Below are 20,269 nucleotides of genomic sequence, written 5' to 3'. Positions count from 1 at the left end.
ATCTGTCAAACTGAAGTATAGTATTAATAGTACTAGGATAGGGGTGGTAGTTAACAATTACTGCATGCTTACCACATATTGCAGGCACTGTTCTAAAGGTTTATATGTCAGAACTCATCTAATACTCCATACAAGTCTAAGGAAGGTCTATTATCATCTCCATTTCAACGCTGAGGAAACTGAGGCACAGGCCACAGAGCTGGCCATTGGCACAGCTGGGCTATGGCAACCACATATGGCAACATTTTGGCTTAGCACCCAAATTCTGTCCAGATCTTTCACCAGGATAGTTTGGACCAAATCTCATTCCAACAATGAAGATTCTCCAAAATCCTTATCTATGGCTGAATCCAGTAACTGTCCTTCATATAACATAAAGAAACTTTTGTGAATGGCTTTAATTACAGTTGAAGCCAACTAAGAGAAATGCCTCCAACAATGAGTCAGATTCGTGAAACTTTTTTTTTAGTATGTACCAGGACTCAAAACTGGTACTCATACATGGGAAGCAGATGCTCAACCACTGAGCTACACTGGCTCCTCATGGAAATTTTAACAAAAAGGAAGTTACAGTTAATATCAACACTTCTCAATTACATTAACCCAAAACGGTTTTCAGAATCAAACAAAGCACTCTCTGGGCTAAAAAAAAAAAGAAAGGGTGGAAGGGGAGGGAGATTACCTTTATATCTCTTTTTCTCTTCCTCAGTCAGATGTTCTGTCCGTATTTTGGTTATCACACTCACATTGTTTACTGTGTAAACCTTGAGAGATGTGTGCAAAGAAAGCAGTGACACAGGGAATCAAAACAAAAAAATCAGCATAACAAGAGCAAAACTACGAAAGCCAAAAAAATCCCCCCCAAAATCCAGCAAAATAAAACTGAGAAATGGTTAATAATCATAATAATCATTAGGATCCTTCAGCGAAAATATGCAAAATATCATCTTAGAAGTGCATCAGCAGCTACTTTCCATATCTCAGTTTTAAATACTGAGGACTTAACAGGGACAGGCTGCATCTTGCTACCTGCCTTCCTCCTTGCTAACCAATCTCAGACAAATGTCCTGCAATTTTGATTTCCCACCTGGATTTCTATCGTCCTAACCCAAAACTGTATCATGACCTTCTGATTCAGGGTAATCTTATACTACTATTGACTTAGACAGCCATCTGCTGGACAGAAGGAAAAAGGAATAAACACAAGGCTTTCCACACCTACAAGATTTACAGAACTCCAGCAAATCACTATTTTAAAGGTATCCTGTATATCCGCAAAAAAAATTATTTTAACTCCCAGTAAAAGCTCTATTCTCAAGGTTGACAGAGGAATATGGCAGTCTGGAAAATCAAATGGAATGGTTACCAGAATAACTATATGCCTTATGTGGTTTCCCGACATTCAAAGACTCAGAAAACACACTCAGCACCAGAACAACTGTTTCTCAGTGTCTCTTGCTGAGCATGATGTAATTTTCCTTTGTTCACTCAGAGGCCACTAGAGGACCCTGCCATACTGGCTCCATCACATCGATCCCTGATCTACTGCGGGGCTAAAGTAGGGTCAGAAAATTGAGCTTTCCAGCTGACAAAACGCCAGGACTTGACTGACTATATTAGCTATTACTATATAGCTATTACAACTATATTTTTAAATTCTCTGTTATAAAAATGGGCTGTTGGCCTATTGGTTGCAATTAGCCTGATTTAAAAAAGAGTGACTCATAAAAGCTACTCTATGATATTTTTTAAAAATTACTCAGGTTATAAAAAAAGATGAACAAGTATGCTAAGTCTGACCCTTTCTTCTGTCTTTCTTTTTTTTCAAGAATTAAAGAAATGACTAGCTTTTCTTTCCATCCGGGACAACTTGTACCTGTACTCATTTCTCTACAACATTGTTTCTCTTTGCCATAACTAGAGACCTCCTCAGGACATGCTATCCCATTTCTGAAAGTCAAATAAGATAAAAAAATTCAAGTGAGAGACACATTAGACAGTCCTTATTCCCCCAGAGCATCTTCATGGCACAGGTGCATGAAAAAATCTGAACAGACTCCTTATTTGCATAGAAGCTAAATAGCTATATTAAATCTTATTTTAAGAGTTTCCTTTTACCTTTGCTTCGTAACCATTAACAACTTCTGCTTTATCTGTTCTCCAGCCCCAGAATCCGGATTTAGTTCTGATAAAAAGTGAACACCACAAATTTCTACATGTACAATATGCCATTCAGATTTATCCCTGCAGCCTTTATAGTTTCGTTCTTTCCTTCCCCCAACTTAAGTTAGTGAAGGACACTGGGAAATTACAGTCCTACTGTCCACAAAAGGAGGTTATCAATGACAGATGGCTTAAGCACCCACCACCCCGCCCCCCGTTATTAACCACCCCTGGCAGGGAACGCCTCCATTCTTGGCTTCTTTCCAAAAACTGCCAGCACAGGTGACAAAGGTGGTGACAGTTACTGGACAGCTGTCCTTGTGTGAGTGAAGACAACCAGCATCGAAAAGCTGGCCACGAGGTGGTAGCTGGGACTGAGCATTTGTCAGGATCGTATTCACTGTGGGCAAGGATGTGAGTGGTGCTGCGCCATAAGCAGCCACATCGCGAGGGAGAAATCCTTAGGACCATGAGGCACAGACCATCCTGCTCCTTGGAGAGAGAGCGGGAGGGGGCAAGAACTCATCACTGTGGCAAGCCACTTGGAGAAGACACTAATGCCTGCAAAATGGCATATGAGTCACACATTTTATCAGGTTTGGCGTAGCAAGGGAAAAGGATGTTAAAAGCAGTTTTTCAGCCCAGGCGTTGTTGATTCCAGCTTATGGGACTGCTTTTAGAGTGGCCCAGCATTCCAGCAGCAGCTGCAGCTTTGGTAACATGCCCAAAAACCCAGTCACTTAGCTTGACCTGCTCCTGAAAAGTGCATATAGGATGCATGAGCAGCCACGAGGCTCTGATTTGTTTTCACAAAGCAGCTCACCCTGGGAAACACTGCCACTCATGTGGGAGCCCTGCCCAGCCCTGCCCTTTGTCTAGGACATCACATCCTAGCTCCGCTGTGGCTGCTTCCCTTGGCCCTGCTGTAGCACAACAGCTGCCTTCTGCTCAGACCCCGCTTGTAGGAGGAAGTCACGCAGGAAGCTCAGGGAACAGTGGCAGCTTAGCAAAGTCATAAAGAACGCATACCGCTATTTGCATTTTGTGTTTCCACACAGTTTACTTTTCCTCCAATGGGACTTTGTAAATGCCGTCAGGCCAGATGGAGTATTATGAGTTTCACATGTGTTTTATAGACTGTAAGCTAAAGGAGAGACCAGAGCTTTAATTTTCCTTTAGTTGTCTACAATTAGTACAGTATCACCCAGGGAGGAAAAGAGAAGAATCCTGCAGGGACTATACCAAATGCTAGATACTTCCCACTTACATTTCAGAAGAATAGCAACTGCTGGGGGTGGAGGGGGATAGGAGGTGGTAGCTTTAGGGACCATACCTAAATGATTAACAAACCAGAGTCTCCTTTTAGGCACTGGCAATTGAAAATTAAGATATTCATTTTAGTTAACTAATTCAATCCTCAGTTCCTTGTTTTCCACTGAAGTCACCTGATAGCTTGGCCTGCATGGGAAGTAATTGTGTCTGGCACACAGTCTTCTGAGGGACCAAAGGAGGATTCAGTCTGCCCCACTCCAACCTTCAGATTCTTCTCTAGGCACCACCGTGCTCTTCACTCGTCAACATCTGCTCTATTGCAATCCTGACCATTCCACTTCCTTTTCCACTTCCCATCTGACAATAGTTATTAAACCCCGTATCCACGCCCGAGTTTAAAGCCAAGATTCTAAGGGCTCGTTGGCTCTTGATTAACTTTACACTCAGAGGCATCTGAAGACGACAGGACGATAGCCGGTGGCCCTCTCTTGTCCCCGCCACTGAAGGCAGCACTTTGGCAAGGCCCTGTGTCTTGGAGGCTGCTAGAGAATTTGGAGAAAGGCTCCCAGAATGGCAGGAAATGTTTCCTTTGAAGTGAACAGAAAGCGTGATCTTTCAGGGAAGAGGAAAATCTAGATTGGAACCACAAAGAATATACTGACAGGCCCAAAATTCATGGGAGGAGGGTATTAATTTGTAAGCATCAAGCGCCAAGTAACAGATTAGAAGAACAAAATGGACAAAAACAGCTATCATACAATGAGAGGGAGCCAAGCTTTGCAAATTCAATCAAATGAAAGCTTCCACCTCAGGGTAAGAAGGTAGGTACACCACACTTTTTGTACCAGCGATCCTCACACTCAAGAGTAGCTCAAATCCTTGCTCGGCACGACAGCACACTGATCACACAATTAATTCCGAGCACCATAAAGCAGCAGCTGTCTTCCAGAAATTCTGTCTCGCCAACCTACTGTCATTTGAAAATGGCTTTTGAAGTGGCTTGAAACCATCTGAAAACGCTGTGACCATATAAATACAAAATGTGGCTTAGTCCTCAGTACAGTTGGAATGTGCTATCTCTTCCCATCTACCCCCAGCAGGGTAAGAGCCTGCAGTCATCACACTCTCTTCATAAAGTACATTTAATAACAAGCAATGACTCTAGCAACTCTGCCGATAAACTGCAGGGAACAATGTCTCTTCTCATGGACTTCAGAGGCTTCTACATTCATTCTCTTTTTCTTTCAGCTAAGAAAATGGATATCCAGAAAGCTTAAGCACTTACCCAAAGCCACAGAGCTATTTAGTGGCCCTGCCAACGGCACCCCATTCTGCCCACACTCATCTCTACTGCGCACTGTGGCAGGGAGGGCAGCTGCCACTAGCTTTCAGCTTTACAATGCCTCGCAGAGCCCTAAGCTGAAGGTGCCCTCCCTGTCTGCAGAGGTGTGCGCCGAAGCGAGGATTTGCCTTTCCAAGGCCCTTCCAGGGAAAGCCACGGTCAAGTTCCTAAACCTTGCAGTCCCTGGAAGACAAGGGCTGTCACCTGAAGAGGCTGGTGTGAGATAAAGGCTGGCAAGGGAGGCCTGACCCCTGCTCGGGAAAACTGTCGCTTCTCTTACCAAAGCAGCAGCAGCACTGTGGATGCCATACAGGCTGGATATTTGGTTTTGGTTTTCCTTTTTGCTACAAACAGATATCATAATTCCACAGCTCAATTTAATCCAGAAAAAAAAGAGCACTTAAAGTTTATGTTGGACTAAACAGAAAACTCTCAGTTTTAATAGCCACTTTCCTATTTTAAACAAAGGAAAGAAAGATAAAAAGAAAGGACAGTTAGTAGATTCATTAAAAAAAGAAAGAAAGAAAGAAAACCTAAATCCAGGGTGAAATACATCCATTTTACCTCAGGTTATGCTATTTTGGCTACTAGAGAGCTGGATGTGACATCCTAGGCAAACACTCAGGGCTCTTGTGGGAATCCCTTGGTTCAGTGTGTACTATGAGAGAAATGGTTAGGCTAACAGCTTGTGAGAAATAATTCTGATGACCCCTCAGCCTCTGCTTCACTTACACTCAAAGGCCCTCCACCCCCTCTGTGCAACCCAGAGCCAGTGACCAGTGACAGTGTTCTCATCAGGAGCAGCCAAGGCACAGACCTTTCCAGAAAATTCATCCAGTAGAGTCTGGAATAGAAGTGAAAACCTCCCAAACTCTTGCTCTACACTATTAGGCCCCAAAAATGGGGGGAAATCATAATTAACTACTTAACTATCTTATAGCATGAATGTGACTGATGAATATTCAGTACTGGATCAATTCTAGTTTCCAGAGACAAAAAGCATGATTTGGAACTAGGGAGTGTTAGAGTTCCCCAAACACCAAAAAAAAAAAAAAAAGAGTAAGATTTGAGTAAAACCCACTAGAGAGAGCCCATAACAGAAGATGAAGACATTTCGCCAAAAGACTTAACCAGCCTGCTCTAAAAATGATATAGGGTGCAGCTAGGGTTCCTATTTGGTTAAAGTAGAGATCAACCTTAAAACCCACTAGTGTTCATTATGTCTTATTAGAACTATCCCAATCTATGGATAACTTCCAATTAATACATACATGCCACTAAAGACAGCAGTACGAGGATAAGACATGAAGATACACAGCCTAAATTCGTACCTTTCAAAAGCAATGTTTTTAGTATCGAGGCTGGTGTTAATGACTGGGCTTGTGAGCCGCCTCTCGACCTCCCTGCCTTTCGGCTTCATCAAGTCCAGAGTGAGGCGCTCCATTTCCTGTGTCAGGTCGAAGCGTTCAGTGGTGACCACTTTGTCATCGTGGTTGACTTCCATCAGCTCTGCCCAGTTGTCTGTTAATGGAAAAAAGGGCATAACTAAGCACAGTGTGACGAAGGGCAAAAACAAGGAAGCCTCCCAGGTCACAACGCAAAGTCTGACAGCACCTAAAGAGTACTGGCTATCGGTGACCTCCCTGCACAGGGTGATCTGGCCTGCTTTCTCTGACTCAGGGGGCTTCTGGGCCATCTTCCCTGAAGACTTCCAAAATAATTTGCATTCTTTCTTAGCAACACTTTTCATCTATCCGCTTCTTAAAATAAACAATTACATACTTAACATAAATCATTTATACACAACATTGGGTTGGCAGTGCCAGTTCTTACCCCCCATAAGGAAGGTCACATCAGATATGGAGGACTATAGAGATACAAGACAGAAGCCTTGTCCTGTCTTTTGACATGTGTCAAATGATATAGGGTGTAGGGTGCCAGCTAGGGTTCCTATTTGGTTAGAGTAGAGATCAACCTTAAAACCCACTAGTGTTCATTATGTCTTATTAGAAACATCCCAACTTATCCAGAATTTCCAGTTAATACATATATGCCACTAAAGACGGCAATACAGGGAAAAGACATGAAAATATACAGCCTAAATTTGTACCTTTCGAAAGCAATATTTTATGCATTGAGGCTGGTGTTAATGACTGGGCTTGTGAGCCACCTCTCAACTTCCCTGCCTTTTGGCTTCAAGTCCAGAGTGAGGTGCACATGTCAAATGGGTAACAGTGTTGGGTGGCAAATGGTATGTGCAAGATGACTACCCAGAGAAGAAATAAGATAAGGATTGAGAGCTGAATAATTAATAACAAAAAATCATGTCCTAGATAGGATCAGATAAAGCAAATGAGTCTGAACACATTTTTTTAGGAGGAATGGGGAATTGAACCCAGGACCTCATACATGGGAAGGAGGCACTCAACCACTGAGCTATATCTGCTCTCCAATGAGAGTTGATTTTTCCAGTGGTTTATTGGTTTTGTTTTTAGGAGGTATGGGGGATTGTACATGGGAAGCAGGCGCTCAACTACTTGAGCTACACCCGCTCCCTGAACACATTTTGATGGTTAAAAGTCATTCCGTAATTTGGTATGCGCAGTGATTATAAAACAACAGGATCACTCACCTTCTCCCTTAAATATAAAACTACGCCTCCCTCTTATCCAGCTCATGTTTTCGAATCCCAGCAACGTGATATCAACACGCAGTTTGGCACCACTTTTCCAAATGCGACAGACATCATTTGGGCATATCCTGGAAACCAAGGGCACTGGAGAAGAAAAGTGTACTACTGAGAAAAACCCAGGGGCCAAGGCAGAACACCCAAGCCCAGGAAATCAGGATTCTGACTTTTAAAAGAGCAAGGGAGTGGCAAGATGGTAACTGTCACACAGAACTGGACTTCACGGCTCCCACACTTATTGTATAGGAAATCACTCCTGAGAAATAAAAGAGAACCTTCTGTTCTAAAGCCCTCCGTTACAGTGTAGGTTTGTGTCTGGTCCAGAGAAAATGCTAAATGAATTTCCCCAGAGTATTCTCAATCCCAAAATGAATCCCACTTACTGACCCTGCCACGGCTATCACGGTGCCCATCTGGCCTTTCTTATTCACACGTGCCACTCTTACCATATGGCCACAGCCTACCATACTGTCAGTCACCATTCAAAATATCAAATGTCTAAAATATGCTGCTTTTTAACAGAACCTGAAAGAAGAGTGGTTATCTGCATTAGAAAAGAATTCATTAGTTTCACAGAAGAATCTGAAGGTCTTTTTTTTTAATATACTTTTGACTTCATTTAAATGTTTCATGAAAAATATGACTTCTTGTCTGAACGGGAAATCTGGAAGTGAAAATGGCTGAAAACCTAGGAGACAGGAGCTTTTGTTAACAGATCAACAAGAAATAAAAGTAAAAATATCTCTGAAACTACAATGGCAATTTGCCTTATGTAATATTAGAGACATACATGTGTTTTGTTAAAAAAAAACTGTTAAAGCTATTATTCACTTCATCTTCCTCCTTAGAAGTTTAAAAGAATCAAGTTGATCTACATAAGGAAGTAACTAAATTATGATATATCTACTACTAAAACTCTAGCAATTTAAAGCAATATTTTTAAAAAGTAACAATATGGATAAATGTCAGCCATAAGTGACACAAAAAGAGGACAGAATTGTCCATATGATATATTTATAGACCTCTGGGGGGAAAAAAAGTCCTATGAATAGGGGAAAAAGACTGGAAGAAAAATACCCCAAAGCATTTATAGTAGTTGTGCTGAAGTAAGATGATGGGTGATTGTTTTTCCTTATTCTTTTCTATGCATTTCCTAGATTTTTTTAAAAAGCCATGTTATTTTTATAAAGAAAAAATAAAACTATATTCAAGCTAAATAAACTTGGACATAGAAATAAACTACAAGCCCACAAGGACTTACCCCAGCTGGTGAATTCCCATTTCATCTGCACATAGAAATCTGGAGCCTGGAGGGCAGACAAAGGTTTAAAATAAATTACCCTTGGCACTATTAAGTAAACACAAACATAGCAACACCTGAGAGGATGGATGGATGGATGGACAGAGAGATGAGTGAATGAATAAGTGAATGAGTAAATAAGGGAGAACAGAGAAAAGAAAAAGCATAAAGTAGAAACTTATCAAAATGGATGCTTATTTTACATTTAGGCTATTTCATCTTGAAATAAAATATGTATAGACAGTTAGGAAAGTTCATTGAAAGCAACAAGGCTGGAGAGGTAAAAGTCAAACTTAATTTGGGGGCTTAATCAGATTCCTAGCAGTAATAGCAAGATGAGCCTGAAAGGACAGGCTCAAACAAAAAGGGCAACAGTCTGTTCTTAGCAAAGAGAATGAAACATTGATTCCATCTATTCTATGGGGAACTAGACTCTAAAAGGCTTTGTGTACTGGAATTGCTTCATATTTATTGGACCACTCAGTGAACTAAGAGGCTGCTAGGTATTACTACCCCAGAAAATGGACGTTCCCTCTGAGAAGGTTTTGCCCCACTATCCTTTTTTTTTTTTCTTCCCTCTCCCTGCCCTCAGCAACTGCCATGGCCACGTTCTCCACATCCATGCTACAGTTTCTTCCATTACTAGTCACAATAGTTCCATAGCAGAATATCAGTAAGTCCACTCTAATCCCTATTTTATTCCTCCATCCTGTGGGCCCTGCGATGATGTCCACTCCACTTCTATATCGAGAGAGCACTCCCGCTATCCTTTTTGACTTTGAGAATTTGGCTTTCTCAAGTTCTACAACTACCAGGGCAACCCCATTTAGGGTTATTTCATTACCTACCATGGATTCTTATAAATGGTTCTGGGAGAGCAAATTTAAAAATCCAAATGTTACCATGCAAGAAGCAGAAGAATACTAGAAATTCCTCACACCTCCAAGGCTTTGTAGAAGCAAAGGGCCAAAAGGCCAAGAATCTATCTTGGAGTAAAACCAGCCAGGATTCCAATGATGCGCAAAAACAACCTCCAAGGGGTAGCTGATAAGAAAAGCTGGCATATCTCATAAGGAGATTCTGCTGAAAAACAAAACTGCCAACGGCAGCACGTGGTGCCTCTAAGCACACAGGTCACTTACAAGCCATCTATAAGGTCAAGCAGAGAATACGATTTAATGTAGTCCATAACTATGGATCAATATGGGTAAAAATAGAAAATCCTTTGCACGAAAATTTGAAAATGAGGGGTGACCTCATGTTAAAGCAGTTGTTTTCTGGTTGCTGAATGAGCGAATGATGCTTTTAGTTCTCCCCGCATTAAGCTAGGTAAGAAAACAATAAATCCATGTAACCTTTGAACACTCATAAATACACACCAATTTTAACAACAATCCACACAATTACCTCACATTTCATGGGGGGTTTCATCGTAGGACATGGGACCTGGATATCTTAAGCATGCTTTAGCTTGAGTATCCAAGAATTTTTTTTAAGTGCTCAAATAATGAGTAGTGATTATCTTACTAAAAACAAAATTGCTCCTTTCCTCGGTAAAGCAATTAATATTAGCTTTCCTCAGTAAATATGTTTTAACTAAATTTGTAAAGCTGATTAATCTAGCAGATATCTTTGAAGATATTTGGGGGAGCTTACTTGAATGTTTAAACTGAGAATTAAAGAGACATGAAAACTGAATCACTGGTACTTTCTTGTCTCCTTCCCTAGGAGTAGTGCACACAGTTGACTGATAAGATAGTTTCTTCTAATACTAAACATCTGGCTCAAGTAGGTGAGTGCCTGCCTCCCACATGGGAGGTCCCAAGTTCGGTTCCCAGTGCTTCCTAAAGAAAACAAATAACAAGCAAAAACAAGCAATGAGCAAAAATGAGCAGACAACGAGTAAAAACAATGAGCAAAACAGATGAGGGAGTCAACTCAGGGGAGCCAATGTGGCTCAGTTGTTGAATGCCAGCCTCCTACATACAAGGCCCCGGGTTCAATCTCCGGTCCTGGTACCTCAAAAAAAAAAAAGACTATCTGAAGAACTGTCACCATCATCCAAAACACATCTGTGAGCCTAAAAGTAAATTTTTTAAGAGCTATGTGTCACAAAGCTCTTGCACTTTAAGCCACAAAACAGATGAATGCCCAAAGGCCAAAAACTGTGACTGAATGAAGGCAGTGGATTAGACGTCACAAAATCATAATGGCTAGAAGTGACAGAGGTGGCACAGAGAAGCTACGCACAAACCTCTAAGCCTCCAGAGTCCCTGACAACCCTGAACGCAACTCGTACTCAGCACCATTTCCCTGATTTTCCCTAGGCTCGGAATGCTACTTTTTTTTTTAAAGATTTATTTATTTCTCTCCCCTTCCCGCCCCCCAACCCTGGTTGTCTGTTCTCTGTCTATTTGCTGCGTCGTCTTCTTTGTCCGCTTCCGTTGTTGTCAGCGGCACGGGAATCTGTGTTTCTTTTCGCTGCGTCATCTTGTTGTGTCAGCTCTCCGTGTGTGCGGCACCATTCCTGGGCAGGCTGCACTTTCTTTCGCGCTGGGTGGTTCTCCTTATGAGGCGCACTCCTTGCACGTGGGGCTCCCCTACACGGGGGACACCCCTGCGTGGCAGGGCACTCCTTGCGCGCATCAGCACTGCACATGGGCCAGCTCCACGCGGGTCAAGGAGGCCCGGGGTTTGAACCGCAGACCTCCCATGCGGTAGACGGACGCCCTAACCACTGGGCCAAGTCCACCGCCAGAATGCTACTTTTAAGTCAGCATGTACCCAGACAAATTGTGGTTGATGCCCATTTTTCTGAAGTTCTCATTTTTAAATAGCACTTAAAAAGGTAATTCCAGGGACATGGAAAATAATTTGTGAACAATCATTCCTTGAATGAGTTGGAAAGGCAAGGAATAATGCTATTTGGTGTTTAGCATGTCACTGTTACTATTCATCAAACTCTTTAGGAAGGCGCACAAGGATGTGAAACTGTGTCTCCAGCTAACGTAGCAGCACTTAATTCAAAGTAGCACATCGCCACATTTTTACAGATACCTCAAGAATTTTCTGGAGCAGCTCAGGAACACCTTCAAGGGCCATTGATGTGTTGTGGTAGTCTCGATGCTGAAGAACTGTATACACCATTTCAGGATCACCGGTGCTCACAGCTTCATGTAAAACTGAAAGGCAAAAAGGGGAGAATTAAATCACCAAGGAGTCTTTCAGACGAACTCTAAAGCCAATCTGCAAAGAAACTGCAAAGAGATCAAAGACCAATGTTTTCTTCAAAGCGGGAGAGAGGCTGTCGTTAAACTTTATCCATTTTGACCATGACTTCTCATTGCTAGCTCTTAACTTGGTGTATAGAAAATATGATGGCATGTTCTTAGTCCTGTGATGAATCCTGCCCCACCTCCCACCCATTCTTGCCACTCAATTTGAAATCCTGATGTTTCCAGAACGCTGGCTTTCACAATCACAGTTTCGTGTAGAGAGGGCAGGCAAGTCTTGTGTTTATGAGTATCCTTGGTTGGGCCACATAAAATTATTAAGAGGGCCTGCAAAAAAAGCAAATGCCAGCATTTCACTGGAATAAGCTACTCCTAGCCATAATTTCTTTTTGATTTTTGCCTATCTTGATGAATTCACTGGAGTTACCATCGTATTCCTTTGGGGAGAAACTGGCCTCCACACATGTATGGTAGAGAGGGTTTCTGCTGAGAGGTGCTTTCTGGATGAGAAGTCACCCTCTCCTGAGAGCTTGTGGTCCAGAACACAATTCAGGCTGTTGTGCTGCAGGATCCACCAGCAGCATCCACAGCTCGCATCTCCCTGCCAACTAGTCCCAAGAGAGGAAGAGTCTGAAGGTAAAGATGACTGAGAAAGTTATGATGGAGACTGGTTTTTATTCAGTAAGAGAAGCCAAAATGAAAGGCTTTAAATTATTTTTGAAAGTATACTTGCCTGTCCATCCCTGGCGATTTTCTTTTGTAACATCTGCTTTATGTCGAAGCAAGACTCTAGCAGATTCCAAATGTCCCAAAGAAACAGCAAGGTGTAATAAGGTTCGACCTCGTGGATCCAGAGCCTCCACATTCTGTGAGGTAGACATTAGCACTTAAATAAAAGTCTATTGGTGGACAGACTACATAAAAACATGGAAATGTGTTTGGGAGACAATAGTATAAAAGGCAGAAAGCAGTCTTATCACTCTGATTACAGCAACGTAAGTAAAATGTCTGCTTGCATGTAGGTACGGTTGAAATATGAATTTGGGAGCTATAAATAAAATCTGTAGTTACTGACTTCCTTTTTCTATAAAGTCAAGTGCTTAATAAATAAATGTTAGGTATAAGCTTCAGATCATTACACACAACTAGAATATTAACCTTCGGTTCTCAGTAGTTCAAATAAAGTTTAAAAAAGGCCAAGGCTTTCATGAAATCAATCACCTTATGATATGAAGGTGGGGATTTCTCAAGCACAGAGCATTCAAGTCTAGAACAGGAAGTACAGGACTTTAATCAAAACCGCAAGTACATAAGATAATTTGGGGCAGAATAAAACTGCATTCTCTAGCTGGATTCCCACCAAGATACCACTTTGACGATTGTGTATTGAGTTCCCAGTGCTCTGAAGTAGCACGTAAAATCCCACAGCATCTGTGGGTCCTACAGCCAATGATAATCCACCAGGCATGGATGCGGATGTACTGACAAATAAATGTAAAACACAACACCCGTCATTTTGTTCCATTTCCCTCTCAAGGATTTCCTTCCTCAAGCTAAACATACATATTTGGCTTTTATCTCTTCATTCCTGTTATGGCCCTTTATTAACATTTGGTCTTCAGAGCCAAGCAACAATCTCTCTGGTGTGAGCTAAGTCTGTATGACTGGACACCTCCTTCAAAAAACGGTTCTGAAAGTATTTCCAAGAACCCAATAAATCGCCATGCAACGGTTCCTAAGGAAGTTAGATATAGATCTACCATGTGACCTGGCAATACTGTTACTAGGTATATACCCAGAAGAACTGAGAGCAGGGACACACCGATGTTCCCAGCAGCGTTATTCACAATTGCCAAAAGAGAGGGCTTCCGGCAAGATGGTGGCTGAGTGAGCTTGCCTTGCCGTCGCTCCTGGGAAGAGGCAGCTGGGCACCGCTGGAGGTTCTCCGGGACCAGGCTTTTTCAGGATTTTTTCAGGGCAGGAAGTGTCTGGACATCGATTTGGTGGGAAGGTAACGGAAAGGACTGGTCTATAAGATATAATTTGGGACTTTTCAGGAGGGGGAGGCAAGATGGCGGCTGAGTGAACTTCCCGGTTACTAGCTCCTGGGGGGAATCGGCTGGGAGGCGTTGGAGACTCTTTGGGACCGGCTGTTTCGGGATTTTTCCTGGTCCGGAGGTGTCTGGACATCGATTTGGAGGGAAGGTAACAGAGAGGATCCATCTGTGAAATATACACGGAGATCCCAGCTACGTGTGGAGGACTCCCTCCTTGGGTAGGCGGAGCCGAGGCAGCTAGCACCTCGGCAGGTGGGGTGGCAGGCGGGAGAGCCGAGCCGCGCTGTGCCGCGGCGGGCGGCGGGTGAAGGAGACAAGCCCAGCCGAGCCTAGCCGTGCCGCGGCGGGCGGCGGGCGGGAGAGCCGAGTCCGGCCGAGCCCGGCTGAGCCACAGCAGGCGGGGGGGCCGAGCCCAGCCACGCCGCGGCGGGCGGGAAAGCCGAGCCCAGCCGAGCCTAGCCGAGCCTAGCCGTGCCGCGGCGGGCAGCAAGCGGGAGAGCCGAGCCGTGCTGCGCCGCGGCGGCGGGGGGTGGGCGGGGAAGCCGAGTACGGCCGAGCCCGACTGAGCCGCAGCGGGCGGGGGGGGGCCGAGCCCAGCCACGCCTCGCCGGGCGGCAGGCGGGGGACCGGAGCCCAGCTGAGCCCAGCCGAGCCTGGCGGCGGGGTTTCTGTTCTTTGTTTTTTTAATTTTTTTATTTTTTTTTTAATTTTTATTTTTTGTTGTTGTTGTTCTTGTTGTTCTTTTTTTTTTTTTTTCAATCCTCTCTTTCTTGTCCCCAATATTCTTCTTATACTATTTTACCTTAACAATACAATAGGTCCTACAGGAAATACCTCACATTTGCTGGGTTTCCTCACCCTCCACTGCCTCATTTCTCTGTGAATAGATTTAGCCTATCTACATTATCCCCTTTCCCCTACAACTTGATATCCTCCACCATCTGCTATCTCTCCTATATTCCATCTCCCTTTCTTTGATCCACAAAGTGTCTAACTCTTAATTTCTAATACCTTTGTTTAGTTTTCCATCTGGTATTCGTCCCTGAAACTATTACCTTTCTTTTCTCTCTCCCTCTCCCACGAAAACAATAGCCTCTTAGTACGTACCACATTCCTCCCATATTCAGTCGTCTACCTCATTATAGGTACTTTCCTACTACTATAACTCTACACAATTTACATGATCTAACCTCCATCCTCCCAGAACTCATATTGTTGCTTTGTAAACATATATCACCAATACTACTTCACACTTTTTCCTTCCTTACACAATTGACTTTCCCCAGCACTAATACTTTCCTTTAAAGTGAGCTTAACTAGCAATAAGAAATTGGAATAAGAAGAACAAAGTGACAAAGAGAAGATATAACACTTACGCAAAAACAACAGCTAATTAATCTCCAAGACTAGGCAAAGAAGCTAAGGAACTGATTAAACCCGTCAAGAAAAAATGTTGACAAGACAGCAACAAAAATCTACAAACCAAACCAGTAATCAGGAAAACATGGCTGAATCCAATCAACAAACTGAAAATCAGGAAGGGGGGCAGGACTTCACACAAGCAATGAAAGATCTCAGAACATTTATCACCGACAAATTTGATGAAGTAATGAAAGAGGTTAACAGCGTGAAGACAACACTTGGAGGGGAAATTGCAGACATGCGCAAAAAAATAACAGATATGATGGAAATGAACACCACAATTCAAGAAATCAAAAATACACTTGCAGCAAATATCAGCAGACTAGAAGAGGCAGAGCAGAGAATTAGTGATGTGGAAGACAGTGCATTGGAAATCAAACAGATAGTAGAAGTGGTCAATAAAAAGGTAGAAAAAATCCAGATAGGACTTAGGGACCTGAATGATAACGCAAAACGCTCAAACATACGTATTATAGGCATTCCAGAAGGAGAAGAGAAGGGAAAGGGGTCAGAAGGAGTGTTGCAGGAAATAATGAATGAAAACTTCCCAAATCTACTGAAAGAGACAGATGTACATATCCAAGAAGCACAGCGCACTCCACTGGTCATAAACCCCAACAGGCCCACCCCAAGACATATACTTGTCAAATTATCCAATGCTCAAGACAAAGAAAAAATTCTAAAAGCAGCAAGAGAAAAGAAAACCATCACATACAAGGGAAACTCCATAAGATTAAGTGCTGATTTCTCATCTGAAACGATGGAGGCAAGAAGGCAGTGGTATGATATAGTCAAGGTACTAAAGGAAAAAAATCTCCAACCAAGAATACTCTATCCAGCTAAACTAGCATTCAAAAATGATGGAGAGTTCAAAATATTCACAGATAAACAGAAACTGAAAGAGTATATCAACAAGAAACCTCCCCTTCAAGAAATTCTTAAGGGAATTCTGCAGGAAGAAAGGAAAAAACAGGACAGTCAGAGATGGAGTAGAGTGTAAAAGCAACAAGAAAGACAAAAATAGAAGGGGAAAATAAAACAATACAAACAAAATATAACAAACACAAATCCAACCAAAATATGGCTACCATAAATAACTCTCTAAACGTAATAACACTGAATGTCAACGGATTAAACTCACCTATCAAAAGATTCAGACTGGGACACTGGATAAGGAAATACGACCCATCTATATGCTGCCTACAAGAGACACATCTTAGACCCAGAGACTCATGGAGGTTGAAAGTGAATGGCTGGAAAACAATCATACAAGCAAACAACAACCAAAAAAAGGCAGGAGTAGCTATATTAATATCAGACAAAATAGACTTTAAATGCGAAACAATTGTGAGAGACAAAGAAGGATACTATATTTTAGTGAAAGGGACAATTTGTCAAGAAGATCGAACAATCATAAATATTTATGCTCCTAACAAGGGCGCCTCTAAATATGTGAGGCAAACGCTGGAAAAACTAAGTGAAAGAATACATGCATCTACAATTATAGTGGGGGATTTTAATACACCACTATCAACTCTGGACAGAACATCTCAAAAGAGAATCACTAAAGAAACAAAACATTTGAACAGTATATTAGAAGAGCTGGATCTAATAGACATATATAGATCATTACACCCAAACACAGCAGGATATACATTTTTCTCAAGCGCACATGAAACATTCTCCAAGATTGACCATATGCTAGGCCACAAAGAAAGGCTTAATGAATTCAGAAAGATCGAAATCATACAAAACAATATCTCTGACCACAGTGGAGTCAAGCTGGAAATTTGCAAGGGACAGAGACCCAGACTTCACACGACAATTTGGAAATTAAACAGCATACTCTTAGAAAAACAGTGGGTCAAAGAGGAAATCTCAAAAGAAATCAATGACTACCTTGAAACAAATGATAATGATAACACAACATACCAAAATTTATGGGATGCAGCAAAAGCGGTACTGAGAGGGAAATTTATAGCCATAAATTCATATATCAAAAAAGAAGAAAGAGCAGAAATTGAAGAATTAACTGCACATTTGAAGGAATTAGAAAAACAACAACAAAGTAACCCAACAGGAAGAAGAAGGAAGGAAATAACAAAGATAAGAGCAGAACTAAATGAAATAGAAAATAAGAAAGCACTTGAAAAAATAAACAAGACCAAGAGCTGGTTTTTTGAGAATATCAACAAAATTGACAAACCTTTAGCGAGACTAATAAAGAAAAAAAGAGAAAAGATGCAAATACACAAAATAAGAAATGAGAAAGGTGATATCACCACTGACCCCACAGAAATAAAGACTATCATAAGAGGATACTTTGAAAAACTATATTCCAACAAAAATGACAATTTAGAGGAAATGGACAAATTCCTAGAAATACATAAGCAGCCCATACTGACGAAAGAAGAAATTGATGATCTTAACAAACCAATCACAAGCAAAGAGATAGAATCAGTCATTAAAAATCTCCCAACTAAGAAGAGCCCAGGGCCAGACGGCTTCACAGGTGAATTCTACAAAACATTCCGGAAAGAACTAACACCAATCCTGTTGAAACTATTCCAAAAAATCGAAACAGAAGGAACACTGCCTAATTCCTTCTATGATGCCAACATTACCCTAGTACCAAAGCCAAACAAAGACACCACAAGAAAGGAAAATTACAGACCAATTTCTCTAATGAACCTAGACGCAAAAATACTTAACAAAATACTTGCTAATCGTATTCAACAACACATTAAACGAATTATACACCATGACCAAGTGGGATTTATCCCAGGTATGCAAGGATGGTTCAACATAAGAAAATCAATCAATGTAATACACCATATAAACAGATTGAGAGAAAAAAACCACATGATTATATCTATAGATGCAGAAAAGGCATTTGACAAAATACAGCACCCCTTCCTGATAAAAACACTCCAAAAGATCGGAATACAAGGAAACTTTTTGAACATGATAAAGAGTATATATGAAAAACCTAAAGCCAACATTGTTTACAATGGCGAAGTCCTGAAATCCTTCCCTCTAAAATCAGGAACAAGACAAGGATGCCCATTGTCTCCGCTCCTATTTAACATTGTCTTGGAAGTACTGGCTCGAGCACTGAGACAAGAACCAGATATAAAAGGCATTCAAATTGGAAGGGAAGAAGTCAAAATTTCATTATTTGCAGATGACATGATCCTATATATAGAAAACCCTGAGAGATCTTCAACAAAGCTCCTAGAACTCATAAATGAGTTTAGCAAAGTCGCAGGTTATAAGATCAATGCGCAAAAATCAGTAGCATTTCTATACACCAATAATGAGCAAGATCAGGAGGAAATCAAGAAACAAATACCATTCACAATAGTAAATAAAAAAATCAAATACTTAGGAATAAATCTAACTAAAGAGGTAAAGAACTTATACACCGAGAACTATACAAGATTGTTCAAGGAAATCAAAGAAGACCTAAATAAATGGAAGAATATTCCCTGTTCATGGATAGGAAGACTGAATATTATTAAGATGTCTATCCTACCAAAACTGATCTACACATTCAATGCAATCCCAATAAAAATCAACACAGCCTTCTTTAAGGAACTAGAAAAACTAACTATGAAATTTATTTGGAATAAAAAGAGGCCCCGAATAGCCAAAGATATATTGAAAAAGAAAAACGAAATAGGAGGAATCACACTTCCTGACTTCAAAACATACTACAAAGCTACAGTAGTGAAAACAGCATGGTACTGGCATAAGGAGAGACACACAGACCAATGGAATCGAATTGAAAGTTCAGATATAGAACCTCATGTATATAGCCATATAATATTCGATAAAGTCACCAAACCCTCTCAACTGGGAGAGAATGGCCTATTCAACAAATGGTGCCTGGAGAACTGGATAGCCCTATGTAGAAGAATGAAAGAGGATTATCATCTCACACCTTATACAAAGATCAACTCTAGATGGATCAAAGACCTAAATATAAGAGCCAAGACCATAAAGACCTTAGAAAGCAGTGTAGGGAAACATCTACAGGACCTTGTAATAGGAAATGGCTTCATGAATATCACATCAAAAGCACGAGCAGCAAAAGAACAAATAGATAAATGGGACTACCTCAAAATTAAAGCCTTCTGCACCTCAAAGGAGTTTGTCAAGAAAGTAAAAAGGGAACCCACACAATGGGAGAAAATATTTGGCAACCATATATCTGATAAGAGACTTATAACTTGCATATATAAAGAACTCATATATCTCGAAAACAAAAAGATAAACAACCCATTTAAAAAATGGGAAAAAGATTTAAACAGACACTTCTCCAAAGAAGAAATACAAATGGCTAAAAAGCACATGAAAAAATGCTCCAAATCCCTAGCTATCAGGGAAATGCAAATCAAAACTACAATGAGATACCATCTTACTCCCATAAGATTGGCAGCCATGAAAAAAACAGTAGAATACAAATGCTGGAGAGGATGTGAAGAAAGGGGAACACTCATCCATTGCTGGTGGGAATGCAGAAGGATCCAACCATTCTGGAGGACAGTTTGGCAGTTTCTCAAAAAATTATCCATAGATTTGCCATATGACCCAGCAATACCACTGCTGGGTATATACCCATCAGATCTGAAAACAAGGACACAAACCGATATATGTACACCAATGTTCATAGCAGCATTGTTCACCATCGCCAAAAGTTGGAATCAATCCAAAAGTCCATCAGCAGATGAGTGGATCAATAAAATGTGGTATATACACACGATGGAATACTACTCAGCTGTAAGAACC

The 20,269-nt window shown here is 41.3% G+C and overlaps 1 protein-coding gene across 2 annotated transcripts in view; it reads right to left on the bottom strand.

Annotated features, from left to right (window-relative positions):
• Nucleotides 1-20,269, bottom strand: part of ANKRD13A (ankyrin repeat domain 13A) — a 55,432-nt gene that overhangs the window by 20,599 nt on the left and 14,564 nt on the right. The window contains exons 1-8 of one of the 2 annotated variants that reach the window (XM_058281553.2): nt 13,822-13,920; nt 12,733-12,865; nt 11,824-11,948; nt 8,728-8,773; nt 7,410-7,553; nt 6,109-6,298; nt 2,119-2,185; nt 683-764 (exon numbers count right to left, since the gene is read on the bottom strand). In XM_058281553.2, the coding sequence (XP_058137536.1) occupies nt 683-764; nt 2,119-2,185; nt 6,109-6,298; nt 7,410-7,553; nt 8,728-8,773; nt 11,824-11,913 (619 nt within the window). In that variant the 5' untranslated portion in view covers nt 11,914-11,948; nt 12,733-12,865; nt 13,822-13,920. Of the gene's footprint in view, nt 1-682; nt 765-2,118; nt 2,186-6,108; nt 6,299-7,409; nt 7,554-8,727; nt 8,774-11,823; nt 11,949-12,732; nt 12,866-13,821; nt 13,921-20,269 lie in introns of those variants that run through there. The other variant, XM_058281551.2, reaches the window with a different exon arrangement.

Source organism: Dasypus novemcinctus, chromosome 19 (assembly GCF_030445035.2).
Source record: "Dasypus novemcinctus isolate mDasNov1 chromosome 19, mDasNov1.1.hap2, whole genome shotgun sequence".
Classification (NCBI taxonomy): domain Eukaryota; kingdom Metazoa; phylum Chordata; class Mammalia; order Cingulata; family Dasypodidae; genus Dasypus; species Dasypus novemcinctus.
The sequence above is the reverse complement of the archived record's forward strand: the minus strand, read 5'-3'. Positions and strand labels throughout refer to the sequence as shown.